General features: G+C 42.8%; 1 protein-coding gene across 5 annotated transcripts in view; it reads right to left on the bottom strand.

Annotated features, from left to right (window-relative positions):
- Window positions 1-1,382: 1,382 nt before the first annotated feature.
- The window catches only part of EFR3A (EFR3 homolog A), a 70,811-nt gene continuing 57,080 nt past the window's right edge, over window positions 1,383-15,113 (bottom strand). For all 5 annotated transcript variants that reach the window (XM_036263768.1, XM_036263772.1, XM_036263771.1 and 2 more), the window contains 4 exons: window positions 10,564-10,612; window positions 9,382-9,485; window positions 8,841-8,890; window positions 1,383-4,025 (listed from right to left, as the gene is read on the bottom strand). In XM_036263768.1, the coding sequence (XP_036119661.1) occupies window positions 3,920-4,025; window positions 8,841-8,890; window positions 9,382-9,485; window positions 10,564-10,612 (309 nt within the window). In that variant the 3' untranslated portion in view covers window positions 1,383-3,919. The remainder of the gene's footprint in view (window positions 4,026-8,840; window positions 8,891-9,381; window positions 9,486-10,563; window positions 10,613-15,113) is intronic.

Genomic DNA, 15,113 nt, shown 5'->3' with positions numbered 1-15,113 from the left:
ATGTACCTCGGTTGCAGTTTGTCCCTGGCCCTGGTTGGGTTGTGTGGGTGGCAACCATTCGATGTGTCCCTTTCATGTCGATGTTTCTCTCTCTCTCTCTCCCTCCCACTCTATCTGAACAAAATATATATAAAAAAATGTCCTCGGGTGAGGATAAAAAAAAAAAAAAAGAAACAGAAGGGAGTACAGGACAGTCAGTCTTCTGAGATCACCTGAGTCACCAACAACCCACCAAAGATGTGTGCCAAGGACTGAAATAGCTCTTTTGCTACGTGCCCTAAACATACACCTGCCATTTGAGTTGCCAGGAGAGGGGCACTTGCCACCCTGCGTGATGAAGGGTCGCTGCTCAGCCCATCCTGGGGGTAGGGGGTGCTTTAGACTGTCGAGAAGGTTGGACCTACAGTCACCAGTGGTGGCCAATTCATAAATGAACCCTCTTAATGAGCTTTTCCTCCTTCCATTCCAGAGGTTCCCTGGGACCAGGTCCCTGAGTAACCCCTGCGTGTGAGCCTGTCTTGGGCTCTGCCTGAGAACTCAGACTAGGACACACCTCCTATCGTCCCCGACTCAGTGCACACGAAAGGCCAATGGAGCAAAACCAAGAGGCAGACTTTGGTGTTTTTCCCGCTTCTTCATTTGAACCGGGTACTCGAGGTCAATGATTTATCAAATGAGAGACTAGGTCACAGGACCCAAGTTAGAGGTGGAAAGAGCACAAGTAGCAAACCATTGACGGCTCACCCGACACCTGGAGAACCAGGCCCCACACGGACGTGGACCGACTGGCCTGGTGCACGCCACTGAGGCCGCCGCTGGTGGCTCGGCCCGGTCGGGGCTGGAGCGTGGGGACAGTGATGGACACACATGCGCAGCGTGGCACAGGGAGCCTCCCTCGTGGTTCCCTCGTTCCCCACAGACACCCTGAGGGCGGGACCCCAGAGCGCCAGGACTGGTCACCTGCCGAAGGCCGTGCAGGCAGGATGTGGTGGAGGCTGCCTCCCACCCAGAGCCCCCCTCACTGCTCTGCGGGCGGCCTGCAGGGAGGCCCTGGCGCCCAGGCTGCTCCCACAGCCTGGAGGGTCCCCGAGGGGCTGTCCTTGTAGGGGAGGCTTTGTGTGATGCGCGGCGAGGAGGCGGGGTCGAAGACATGGGGACTGATGCGGAGACGGCAGCTGTACCTGAGCCAGACCGCCTCCCCCGCACCAGCCGCGGTCCCGGATCTGATGCTTCCCGTGGCTGTGAGGGGGGGTCCATCTGGCGACCTGACCTTCACTGGAACTTTCCACGAGTAACTACAGCAAAATACTGAACACGTTTAATACATGTAATAATAAAAATGTACTTATGCACAAGTATTTTGATTTTGTTTTATTGCTTACATATGAATTGCACAGTGAATTTTTACATTTCAAAAAACTCACTTCATTCCATTTATTACACATGTTGCATGAATGGGACAAATGAGTTTCATTTTCAGACAGGAAGGAGAGAAGAAATATTTTGAGGAGGGGAAGTTAATTGCTGGCAAAAGCGTTGCCTTATTCTAAAAGATAATGAGTTCAGAAGTACTGTGTGTGTGTGTGTGTGTGTGTGTGTGTGTTCAGGCTAACTCCAATAACAACCAAACTCTCTGAGCAAAAACAACACAAGCATAGGAGGAACATTTAAATGGTAACTATTCAACGTCAAGAAAAAAATGACTGATATGAGCAACTGTATACAGCAAAAAGTAAGTGATTAACAGTTTATTGAGAATTTAATTATCTACAAAATCACAGCAATACAGTGAACGCCACAATACCCTCCCTCGCTGCCCGTCTCAGGACGGCGGCGGCAGGCACGCTCACCTGCCCCCGCAGCCCCGGGCAGGGACAAGCCAGAGGGACCCCTGCTTGGGAACCAATGTTAACAAGACCAGCTCAATAACCCAGGGTATACAGAAGGCTAATGGGACTTACAAACAAGACAAACCCCCCACAAAACCCAAATCAACGGTTACAAACAGACCGAGAGAGGGGTGACCAATGTGGCGGGAAAGGCTGTCCCTTCCGTGCACACGCGCGCTGCTCAGACGCGGGACTCTGCGGGGCCGCAGCGCTGCGTGAGTGCAGGAGCACGTACCTTCCGCTGAGACTTCTACATGACATGTTTCACACAGAAGCACAGTGTCCATCTGCAAAGTGACACTCAAGTGGATGGTGACTGTGCATGTCCCCTACTATGATTTTCAAATGCACTGTCAAAAATTAATATCCTTCTTTCAAAATATAGAAGGGAAAAAAGGAAAATTAAAAAGACATAGCATCTGGTCTAGTAAGTGGCGAAGCGTGCTAGCTGATCAAAGGGCAAGGACAGGGACAGCGGCACGGGCCACAAGCCCCAGGGGCTGCTGCTCGGAACAAGGGCATCCTCACCAACATGCACTGTCACCCAGGACGCCTGAGTGTCGTTTTGTAGGTTTAAATGACTACAGCCGTTTACAAGATGTTTCAAGATGCTGTAGTTTGACTGAAATACTCAAACTCCCGAGCACGCTTCTCTATGCTCCTGTCCCTGCTGCTGGTGTGCGCAGCCGTCAGCACCAAGGTGTGACGCGCCGGCTTGGCTGCAGTTTCCAAACAAAAACAAAAGCCAAAAACTGTTTCTCTAGCTACAATTTTTGATATGTATATTTTCTAAGTAAAAAGAAATAAAATCTGAAAAGGTAGAACTATAGACAGGTTATTTTATAAAAACGTCCTAGGAGAATGTGGTCAGAGTAGGGGGCTCACGAGTTGCACAGACGAGAACCCCAGGGGGTCTGAGCACACGAGAGGGTCAGGACGTGCCACCCTGGAAGCTGACATCGACAGAAGCTCGCACTGCCGACCCCAGCACACCTGACTGAACCCACAGGCACCCCTTTCGAATGAAGTGTCCCAAACCCTACACAGAAATGCATACCAGCTACAGAGAACAGCCTACAAATTAAAAGTCCATTTCGGAAACGTTCAGACTGTGAGGATTTAAAAAAATGCACAATATAAAAATGTAAATTAATGTACTCAATAAAAATCAAAATGTACGCTCTTCACAGGTGAACTAGTAGCTGTTTTAAATGTCTTTTTTTATACTAAATATATATTTTATTTAACTAATGGCGCCACAGCAAAATACTACTATAATTTCAAAGCATAGTCTGTAAACTAATACATCTTATGATGTAAAAAATATTGCACAGGTCGGTATCCCGAGAGCAAGCTCTAAGCCTCTCAAGTAGAACGATCAAACTCTCGGCAGAAAATACAGTATCACAAGAACTAGACACTTTAAAGTATGGCGACTTCAGGGTCATATTCTAGGAACATTATTCAACAAGCGTCGCAACCATGAACAGCAGGGGCCTGCCCGCCACGCACATCGCGTGAATGAATGGTGGCCCCGGCGACATCTAATGCACAGGGCAGAAGCCACAGAGCAGCTGGGCAGCACCAGGACTAGGGTGTATTTGGACGCTTTTGCTGATAACCAAAAGAAAAAGCAAAAATTCTGCTTCTAAGCAGTTGTGTAGATGTTTAAGAAATACAGTAGATACTTCACACATCTTTCCACCCTCGAAGGCCTAATTTTGAAAAAAATTACATGTTTGTGAAAAGTTTAAAATATACTGTTTAACAATGAAATAATGTTGAGACCAATACATGTTCAATTTTAAAAGCCAACAGGAACCTCGAAAGAAATTAACGTGGCACAAATCTATCTTCAAAAGTACTCTAAATCACATATAGTTTCAAAACTTCTAGTATGGTATGCCAAGCACTTGGTCAAATGTAAGTTCCATAGTTATTTTCAAAAAGTATGTTCATATACATTAAGTAAACAGCCTGGCCTTAATTTTTAGGCTTTCAAATTCTACGCTGAAGTCTTCCTGAGCCAGTCAGTACACACAGAGATCTGGAAACTTCATCTCATAGACGGGGACAGACTGGTACTGGGCATGCCCAGAAGTCATGGTCAGCGTTCCTGATGGACTGGGAGGAGGACTGGAAAAGAAGAATGGGCATGGTCAACAGTGTTCCTAACAGCACTTCATTTCACAAAGCACCCTAGTTACTACCGCCCCCAGCAGGAAAGCCTCCGCCACTGCAGGGCACTGGCGCTGCGCCTTGCTGGCCAGCGGTCAGGCTGCAGAGAGCAGGCCATGGCGGTGTGGAGCTGCTTTTGTCTGAACCAGACATTTTCCTTTGAATTCACATATACATGGTTTTTACCATGAGATTTCAATATACATATTCTTGTAAGCTTGCTGTTTCCCTAGTAAAAAAAGTCTTTCAAATATATATTACTCTTTTTTGATAACAGTATGGTATTTCATTATACGGATCTATCATAATTAATTTAATCCAGTGGATAAATGCAGGTTGATTTCCATTGTTCATTATTATAAATAATGCTCACAGGTCTTATCTTATACATGCAAAAAACTATTCTGACTGACTTTCCTTGGTTTATAGTCATACAGTAAGAAATTCTGGATCAAAGTATACTCACAATTTTGACTTTGGTACACATTGCCAGAACACCAGTAATTTATACTTACAACATCTGAGTATACCCATTCTCTTATATTATAAATCTTGTGTGCAAGCAATCTTTTTGTCTTTAAATTTTTGCCAATCTGACAAGCAAAAGGGCATTCTCATTTTTTTCAATTTTGGGCTACCACTCACGCTAAATATCCTTGTAGTCTTAGTATCCATTTTATGTTTCTTTTAGAATAAATGGTCTATGTAAGCCCACTGCCTGTATTTCTACTCCAATGTTTTTCTCTTATCAGTTTAGGAAACTCATCTTTTGCCATGTCAAACGATTTTCCACAATTCATTATTTAATTCTCAACCTTTTTTTTTGCCAAATGCTTCCAAACCTGATAAAAGCTCGATTTTCTTAGGATTCTAGTGTGTGTGTGTGTGTTACGCTAAAGAAAACACTCTCTGGACCAAGATTACAAAAATAATTCCTATATAAATTCTAGTATTTCTATGTATTTTTTCTAGACAGAGTTAAAATGTTCCATTTTGGTAAAAGAAGTGGAGAGCCCTCCCCCCCCCTTTGCTGTCCAAATATGACTGCTGAACATGTATTCTTCTCCCCTCAAATCTGAACCCTCCTCTGCTCTACTTACCTGTGCCCATCCAGCCTGCTGTGAGCACCCAGCACCTGTCGTGCTTCCTACCGAGCGAGGCAAACGCGCCCTGGACTTTCATTCCATGGCACTCCCTGACTGCTTTCATGTGCAGTCTCCCTCATGGCCTTTAGCATCCATTGTTCAGACATGAAAAGAACTGTGAGGGGTTTTGCCTATAGCTGTAGAGTCATCTGCAGAAAACTGATGTCTTTAAGATATTAACTTCCTAACCAATAGTAAGTCGAGTTTCTATTCACAGAAGTATTCTAATGCATATTTCAGATATTTAGTTATTTCGTGTCATATACAGTTCGAATTTGTTCGCATTTTTGGTTATGAGTATAATTCATTGTAGTAAATTATATATAGTAATACGCTTTCACTAACTATGTACAAATATTAACTTCATGTAATTAACTATAAACTGTTCTCTATTAAGTTATTCGATTGTCTTATATTTTCCTGATATATTACCCTACTTCTGGCAATTAATAATTATTTTGCAAATACTGTTCCAGTATTTATAACATCCCTGTTTTTATTGAGGGGTAATTTTCACAGAGTGAAATGCAGATATTAAATGTACTCTTTGACAAATATATAAACTCATGTAAATCACTCCCTAAGAAAGATACTGAACACTTTCATCATTCAAGGAACAGTTTCTCTGTGTCCCCAGTCAGTCCCTTTCCTCCTGCTCCCACGTGCCTCCCCCACCACACCCACTCCCAGCAACTCTGTTTTGGTCTCTAGCACGAAGATTAGTGTCGTTTGTCCTTGAATTTCTTTCAAACGGTCTATACAGCCCACAGGAACGGTGTGTGCAGCCCCCGGGGATGGTCCATACATGTATACTCTTTTACGTCTGATTTCTTTTGCATTTCTTTTTATTGCTGAATAGCATTTCACTCTAGTAAGATCACCCCTCTTGGCCTATACTGTCTATCCCTTCTCCTGTTGATGAACGTTTGGTAATTATAAGAAAAGCTGCTGAAACATTCATGTTCGTGTCTTTTTGTAAACATACGTTTTCATTTCTCTGGGTCAATGGACTAAGAAGTGGGATCACAGGACCAAAAGCAGGTGTATGTTTCATTTTGAAAGGAACTGTTGCCCAGCTGGCATGGCTCAGTGCATTAGGCGTCGTCCCAGGGACTGAGAGGTCCTGGTTCAATTCCTAGTCAGGCCACATGCCTGGGTTTCAGGCTAGGTCCCCAGTAGGGGGCGTGCAGGAAGCAGCCCATTGATGTTTCTCACACTGATGTTTCATCTCTCTCTTCATTCCTCTCTAAAATAAATAAATAATGAATGAATAAATAAAAACATATTTAAAATAAATAAGTCAATGAAAGGAACTGTTAAAGTTTGCTAAGTGTTTTGACCATTTTATATCCCACAGGCAATGTAGGCAAGTTCTCAGATGCTGTCCAATATATTGTTAAGTCCATCCAGCAAATTCTTTGCTTTCAGACAGTAAATCATTCAGTTCTTGAACTACAATTTGGTTCTTTTTCCAAGTTTCCATTTCTCTCCTAAAATATACATATCTTTCCCTTTAAATTTTGTGTATGTGCATGAGTGTGTGTACATGTGTGTTAAGGTCCTTGTCTACTAATTCAATAATTAAGTCATCTGTGGAGCTGCTTATTCATACTGTATTTCCTGCTTCACTGCATTTATTAAAACTTTTTCACTGTGCCAAGGTCCAAGTGAGTGAAAGATCAGTGGAGACTGAAGTATAAGACTGTTTGGTTTCTTCTCTCAAGAACAGAGACTCTCTCCTCTGCCTGGCGGTTAGACGAGGCACATTACTAACAGGAGGAAGTACGTCAAACAAGAACTCGGAAGGTACGCTAGGAGTCGGTTTAATTCCCTGTATCATGCAAGCTATCCAGCACTGCTACTTCCTACGTAGAGACCTTGGAGAAGTTGCCTAACGTCTACATGCCTCTGTTTCTATACTTGTAAGTGAAAATAATCACTACCTATTTTTAGGTCTGTTGTAAATATTAAATGAATAATGCATTTAGCACAGTGCCCAAAACACTATAAGTGTTCAATAAATGTTAACAAATAGTAGTAGGTGTTCAATAAATGTTAACAATTAGTAGTAAATATTCAATTGATGCTAATTATTATTAGTAGTTTTAGTACCAACAAAACAGAATTAGTCATAACGCTTATTCTAAAATACTAAATCTACTTGGTTATGAGAGTGTGATTAAGTGTAACATGGTGGGTGGTCTCTAGCAATATTCTTTTTAAAAACATGGGTTATAAATTTGAATTTTGATTTTTCCACTCACTATCTGGATGAACTTCAGCAAGTTACTTTACTTCTCTAAGCCTCAGTGTCTTTACCTGGAAAATGAAAAAAATAGCATCTACCTAACTTTTCAGGGCTGTGATGAGGATTAGCAGAAACAACAAGTACAAAGCACAGAGCATTAAGATCAATACACAACAGACATTTACTATTACAAGAGGCATCGAAGAAATGCCCACACCCAGCCATTTTCTCTGACTCTAAAGTATATCATGTTGTATACTTCAGTCCCATTTTCTGTTCTGAAATTATGCAAATGAGTGACTCCCAGCTTACTGGGGGTTGGCAGGGATGGCGGGGAAATGCCTAGAATAAGATGCGATACTGATGCAAAGAGGCCACGTCTGTGAAGGAGGAAGAAAGGCTGAAATACAGAACCAAGCTGACTAGCCTGGCTGGTGTGCCTGCTGGCTGCAGCACTGTTCCATGCGCCAGGAGTGGCGGGTTTGATTCCCGGTCAGGGCATAAGCCCGGGTTGCAGATTCGATCCTGTGGGGGCTTGTGAGGGAGGCAACTGATCAATGTTTCTCTCTCATATCCATGTTCCCCTCTCTCTCTGTCCCCCTTCCTCTCTCTAAAAAAATCAATTAAAGGAAAAAAATAAGCCAAGCAGACTAGAACACGTACCTGCCTCTTCTATCTGTAGGACACTGGACTGAAGCAGCACAGACTTGGGTAATCAAGTTAGAAATGTGAAAGGCAGAGCTAACGTAGAAAAGAGGTGCAGAAGCATGGCTCCTTGTCTATGGCCCCCCCCAGTGCCACCTCCCCCAAGGCAGCTTCCACACTGAGTCAGCGTAAGGACAGACAGAGCCTTCTTTGGAGGAACTGGAGTTTGCCTCTCCCTCTGTCATGCGCTTCATTACTTAACAGCCAACCAGCACAGCGTAACCAAAGTATGTTAGACACCGTATGTTTTCGAGCATAAAGCAATGGACAGCGGGTTAGGATCTAGGAAAGCTCAAGGAAAGTTTCACTGTTACCGTCCGGGAAAGAACTGTGAGGTCGAACCATTAAACACTGTAGCTTTGGCGGGTCAGATGGTTACACAGGAGAAATGTGCCTGGTTCAACACAGCACTCGAGAGTCTTCCACGTTACCCAGCTGTCCTTCAGGAACATTCTAAAGGACAGCTAGAAAAGCCAGAGGACCCCTAAACAAGACATGGCACCAGATGTCCAGCGAAGAGAATGGCTACACTACGGAGACAAAGGCACCCGTATGACTCTTGTTTGTCCTGAATGAAAACGTAATTACTTAAACACAGTCAACCACAATGTACAGGGGCAAACAGTTCCTACTTTGTTGTTGTTTTACTGCTGTCACAGTAAATAAAACCCTTACCGTATGGTGAGTTCCAGTATTTGAGCAAGTCTATCATGAAGCAAATTCGCCTACAAAAGAGAAAAAAAGTTAAAAATGAACTTACTGTTTTCCAAAAACCCATATGTAATAATACAAATGCAATTTAAAAGATAAAACATAACTGGAACTGTTAAGCTGATGGTACAGAATGCTTTAATGTTTCGGTTTTGCCTGTCTCATATAATGTAAAGTTCCTCTTTCATTCCTTTCCTAGTCTCATTGGTAAAAACAAACCAATAGACACACAAAATTAAATATCCACAGCAAAAGCACTGACAACTACTCCAAAAAGAGCATCAGGCGCCACCAGTGAGTAAGGTGTGGTTTGGGACCCTCGTTCCCATCAGCCTGTGCTCAGGGAAAGGATGTGGGCTGCAGCCTCTCTGTGCCGCAGCGTCAGCCCATCTGACACGTCGCGCTGTGTGCTGCTCATCTGCCTGAACATGGACCCTGCCACCCAACACCGGTCGTTTCCCTGAAATCACACTCCACCCTGGCCCTTCAGCATTCAGTCACTCACCTTGGATTCACATTGTGCTGCTATTTCTTCAAAAGGTGCTTTCTGGAACTTCTCTATCACAAGACGCCTCTTTTCCTTTTCCTGTTCTTCCATTCCATTGGTATCTAGGCACATGTTTATAAAGACCCGTTAAAAGCAATACAGAATCTCCTAGAACCTTGCCAATGACCATAAGAGTAAACAACCTCAAAACCAAAAAGAAACATAATTTATAGGATTACTTTAATAAGGAAAAATGCCAAAGATGTAACATGCTTGAAATGTCTTAGTTAAGACTGGAGAGCAACACATATACAATTTTTTTTTTTAATTTAAGGGTTTTTAAACTACACAAGATCCCTTTTCATAGACTACCTCTGTCTCTCTACCAAAAAAGCCAACCTGATCGCTTCCTTCCTGAAGGAAATCCTCTGACCAACCATGAACCTGCAGATGGGCAGTGCACTGAACAGCTCTCAACTGGACACCGAGTGGCATAGTACAGGTGGGCCACCGGGAACCTCACTGGTTCGGCCTTTTCCACGTATTTACCACAATCTGAAAACTGAGCTATTATCTTAAGATGTGTGGTCTGGCCAAAGTCTGTGATACAGTAAAAGGATAAACATCTACCTTCACACAGACGGACTTTTCCAGTTACACAAGCACATCACAGCGCATCTGCCACCACCCTGATCTGGTGGCTAGCATGCGGCTAGCACAGACCTCTGAGAAACAGGAGGAAAACCCCGAGAAAGACTTGGAAAAGTACTGAGTGACGATTAACAGGCATATGTAGTACAACGAGGAGTGTGTTTGTAATGGGGTGAGAGAGAGGAGCTGGCTACATGTCACAGGCATGATGGGGTGTCATGTTAATCCCCACTGTTTTATCAATGAACACACTGAGGCAGGGAAATGAGCAGATTCCCCTGAGACCCCACAGCTAGAAATGCTGGAGCCACATTCACACCCAGGGTGGGCTGACTCTGTATGATACTACTCAGATTTTTTACAATTGTAAAAACCTAAAGAATGCAGCTAAATAAATCAATTATATGTAGATATAGAAAGCAACACTATATATACACACATACATATTTTGCTATGCTGCCTCTATTTATTCTGGCAAATAAACATGTACTTAGATAAAGATAAGCTATCAAAATACTAGAAGAGTTAACAGGTACAAAAAAATCTCACCAATTGCTTTCTTTAATGCTTCAAAGGTGATTTCTTCAGTGTTACTAACCTAGAGAAAAGTGATTTTAAGTAAAATAGTTAAGACAGGTCAATATAAATAATACTTTCACCTGTTTACAAGTCATATAAGAACTTCCACAAATTTCTTCTTCTTTGTGTTGCCTGATTTGTGACTAGACGCCACAAATGTGACAATGGCATACCACAGTGGCTCTCAAACAAGTCGACAGACCAACGTTAGGCTGGCCAAACGTCACAAATGTGACAATGGCGTACCACAGTGGCTCTCAAACAAGTCGAAAGACCAATGTTAGGCTGGCCAAACGTCACAAATGTGACAATGGCATACCACAGTGGCTCTCAAACAAGTCGATAGACCAACGTTAGGCTGGCCAAACGTACACCCTTGAGGCAACCCAACCAGTGCTGAAGGAGAACTGATCTGCAGTGGTGTGATGTGCACGGACTGCGCGGCTTCATAGAGAAACAATGCTTGCAAAGGTGTGAGGCAGAGATTATACAGACTGACACTGGTAACAAATAAAAACTAAGTACTCTGTTGTCTCTATAATTCTGGTACCACATACAGTTTATAAATCAAAATGAAATAATCTAAAACTTTAAATAGCCCCAGCCAGTTTGGCTCAGCGGTTGGAGCGTCGGGCTGCGGTTCAGAGAGACCCGGGTTCGGTTCCCGCTAAGGGCACGTACCTCGGTTGTAGTTTGTCCCCGGCCCTGGTTGGTCGTGTGGGTGGCAGCCACTCGATGTGTCCCTTTCATGTCGATGTTTCTCTCTCTCTCTCCCTCCCACTCTATCTGAACAAAAAATGAAACAATGTCCTCAGGTGAGGATAAAAAGTAAATAAAAAAGTAATAAAACTTTAAATAATTGAAAAGCAAGAAGCACTACTCTGGGAAGTGTTCAATGACTAAAGTTAGTCAACAGCTTAAAATGATCACATTCTGGATCTTCTAAGGTCAACCACTTGGCTAAGTCCTGTTCGCCAGAAACACCCTTTAACCTGGGGTCAGATCTCTCTCCTGCTCTGAGATATGTAAGAGGTATGGAGGCAACTGCTCTGTGACAACGATGTCAGCCCCACTCTGTGGCACCAGCACTTCCGGGAGGAATCACCGATCCAGCTACTACATCACGTCGAATAGAAACTAAGAAAGGGGGCGTAGTACTCGCCTGGGGCTCTGGCCACCCCTAGTCTTAGCTCAGGAGCTCCCTTTGCTAAGTGGAGGCAGGACTAACGGAAGCAAAGGCCCTCGATTTGCGCCGAGCTCCTCTGCAGCACGAAGGCTCCGGCTGGAAACCGAGCAGCAGCAGCGCCACTGCCTCCGTGTTCCCACTCGCGTGCCCATTTCTAGCTGAAGCGAGATTAGACTGGGGGTCTGCAGCTCCAGACATTCGGAGCAGACGTGGAAGATTAGGCTCTAGCTGGTCAATTCTTTGAGCCTAGAAGCAATCTAGCACCTCAATGAACTGTTGTTGTGACAGCTGGTTAACAGTGTCAGCCTTTTGACAAACCATAGCCCAGGAGAAAGAACACTGGGGATTTTTACTTATTACCTGTTCAGTCTGGATAAGTGGAAAGGTAACATACTTTCCCTAATAACTCTTCTTCACTGTTTGTTCTTGTTCTCCTTAATCTGGGTAATTATAATTCGGTCTCTTACTTCTAAACCAAATAATTCTGTCCTTGTCCCTTTTTTTAACCTCCTTTTTCTGAGTTGCGTTCAGTCCCTTATTAGTCCTTCCCACTCTGCCTTCAGAATAGGGTCCTCCTGCCTGCCCCTCTTCCTCCTCTGCAGCCTGGCTGCTCCAGTCCTCATAACCTCGAGTCCAGGCTACGACAAGGACCTCCATCTGCCCTCTCCACCTCCAGTCACTCACATTCACTCTGCTGTCATGAAGCAGAGTTCTGAAATGACATTACCCAAAGTTCAATGTTTCCCTCCTTCCTACCCAATTACATACAAAGCCCTAAGGCTGGTGATAAAAACCTTCTATAATCTGTCTTCAATCTTGTTGCCCAAGATTCCCTTTTGTGAATCCTATTTAAAAAGAAAAAAAGCAAAACAACTGCTTTATAATACTGTTTGATGATTCATATTTTTCATACAATGTAGCTGCTCAATTCAAGCCACCTACTTCATTTGGTGCTCAACTACACTAGCCCCTGCTCCAACTCTAACTGGTGTGTTGGCGTTACGGGAAAGGGGCAAAGGCACCCTACCAGAGGAGTTTCAACATTCCTTTTGTTTTATGACTTGGGCCTTTTTGTGGTCCCTAACTCTGACCTGGACTACACAACACCCTTGGGCCTGCATAAAGTCTGCTCTTCATTGTTTTCAAATCAGACTAGCTCCTACGTCACCTCTACTGACCCGAGTAACTGCACAGCAGGTCCCCCGGCGACACTGACTTGACGTTAGAATTAGTGTTTTGTTAGCATACATGCAGGTATCTTCAGTAATATTGGGGGGGAAAGGCAAGAGTATGTTATACATAAAATAAATCTGTTATTTGTCCTAAATTAAACAATTCTTTTCAGCCAACCATTGCTTAATTTTATACAAAGAAAAACTGAATAGACATAACCTCCCATCAATTCCCCCAAATAATTACACACAGACTATCACACCTTTCAGAGAAAAGACGGAGAGGGGACAGTCGCAGTCACGCCCACACGCACAGCATGCTGCACAGCGCTCAGAGAGCACTAGAGCTCCAAGGCCCTGCCACAGCGACGGACTCTACTCCTCAGCTGACACTTCATCTCAGGGGCAGAGACGTCACTATTACATTTGAGCCATCTATCCTCTTCAATTAATTAAATGTATATAAAGATTTTTAGAAAAAGTTCATGTATATGTATATGTATATGTATGTATATATATGGCAATTATTAGAAAAAATTCACTAAGTGATTCACTGTAAGCTAAGGTTTGAATTGCAAACTTGGAACTGACAGACCTCAAATGGACCAGGTATTTCAACAGACTATAGTAACGACTAGAGTTGTATCTAGAGAAAACACAAGTTTGCTATGATCTAAACAATCTTCTGACCCGTTTTTAGGTTATAAACCCTAAAAGTAGGTATCAGATATATATGAAGACTAATTGGTATTATATATGTAAAATTTAAACTAACTTTGATCATATATGTTTTTTTAAATAAACTATTTTCTTACCCAATCCACTGTTATATACTTATTCATAGTTTGATATTTTGTTACACCATTACCTGGTGAATACCTAACTGATGAAAATTTCTTTTGTCCACACCATGAAATTAATTGGTTCTAGCCAAGAAGGTAATTTATTTTGTCTTCTGGTATTTGAACAGTCATTCCTAATATGCAAAATCAAATTCCATAATGGTTGATGTGTTTGAAACTCCAAAGTGCTCAAGGAAATTTATATAGTAAACTGTTTAACTTCTCAAATACCCGGTGTGAGGCATATCTGACTTCGCATTTACAGCGAAGAGGAAAGGTCTCTGACAAGTTCACAAATGTGTTCACAGAATTTTCATGTAAAGTTCACAGTCAAGGATCTTCCTGCTACAGGAAGTCTTTATGCAAATGTCTGTTCAGTTCATTTTCCTCAAAAAGGACTGTCTGCAACAGTTTGAAGTGCTTTATGTGTCTTTAAAAGAAACAAAAATGATTAAAAGGAAAGTGGTCAATACCAATCAATAAAACACACTGCACTCTTGACAAAATAAAGTGTATAAACTAAGGCTTTAGATGAATATCCTCCCTCAAAACGTAATAGCACCAAGTTCAAAATCATTAAAAGGCAGAGCTAACAAGACACCCTCACTAGTAAGGAGTATAGAAGTTAAAATGGCTTAGAAGAGGTGAATTTGGAGAAGATGATTTTTCTGGGACCCTAGATTGGGAAGCAACTTTCAACCAATCTCAATGCCCCAAGTTCCAAAATGAACATGAACTGCTGCTTGGTGCTCTGCTGATAATTTCTTACCAAAATGGATTAGTTCTACACAACGGGGAGTTGAACACCACAGAAGATGTAAGTTAGTTGACTGCACCCTGGCCACCAAATCCTTTTAATTCCTGAAGACAAATCAGTTTGCGGGATTGCGAAGAGGGAGGAGAGAGGAGGCTGAGAAAGCATGAATTCAGACAACTTCCTTCCTCTTTTCTTAGATGGATATTCTTTTAATTATTTATACTGTACCAAATGAGAAACAATGAAATATCTAGGAAAGCAAACAATGGATAAAGCACAAGGAGGAGCTGACTTGACATGCTGGTATTGCGGCATTTTTACTTGACTATCAAAAATTCTCTGGTGACTGTGTGGAATAAGTCCAGAGAGTGCTGGCTGCTTTTTCTTCCTACAACTCGGGAGGGTACACTCTTGTGCTCTATTGAAACAGGAGGAGAGCATTAAATCTCTGAGGTTTCAAGTAAGCCACAGTCCTTAAAGAGTACACAGGTCATTGAGACAGCTTCACCGACATTACATTCATATACTCACATCTAAAGTGATAAAAACTGCCCACAGGTGGA

The sequence above is a fragment of the Molossus molossus genome, unplaced genomic scaffold, assembly GCF_014108415.1.
Source record: "Molossus molossus isolate mMolMol1 unplaced genomic scaffold, mMolMol1.p scaffold_m16_p_16, whole genome shotgun sequence".
Classification (NCBI taxonomy): Eukaryota; Metazoa; Chordata; class Mammalia; order Chiroptera; family Molossidae; genus Molossus; species Molossus molossus.
The sequence above is the reverse complement of the archived record's forward strand: the minus strand, read 5'-3'. Positions and strand labels throughout refer to the sequence as shown.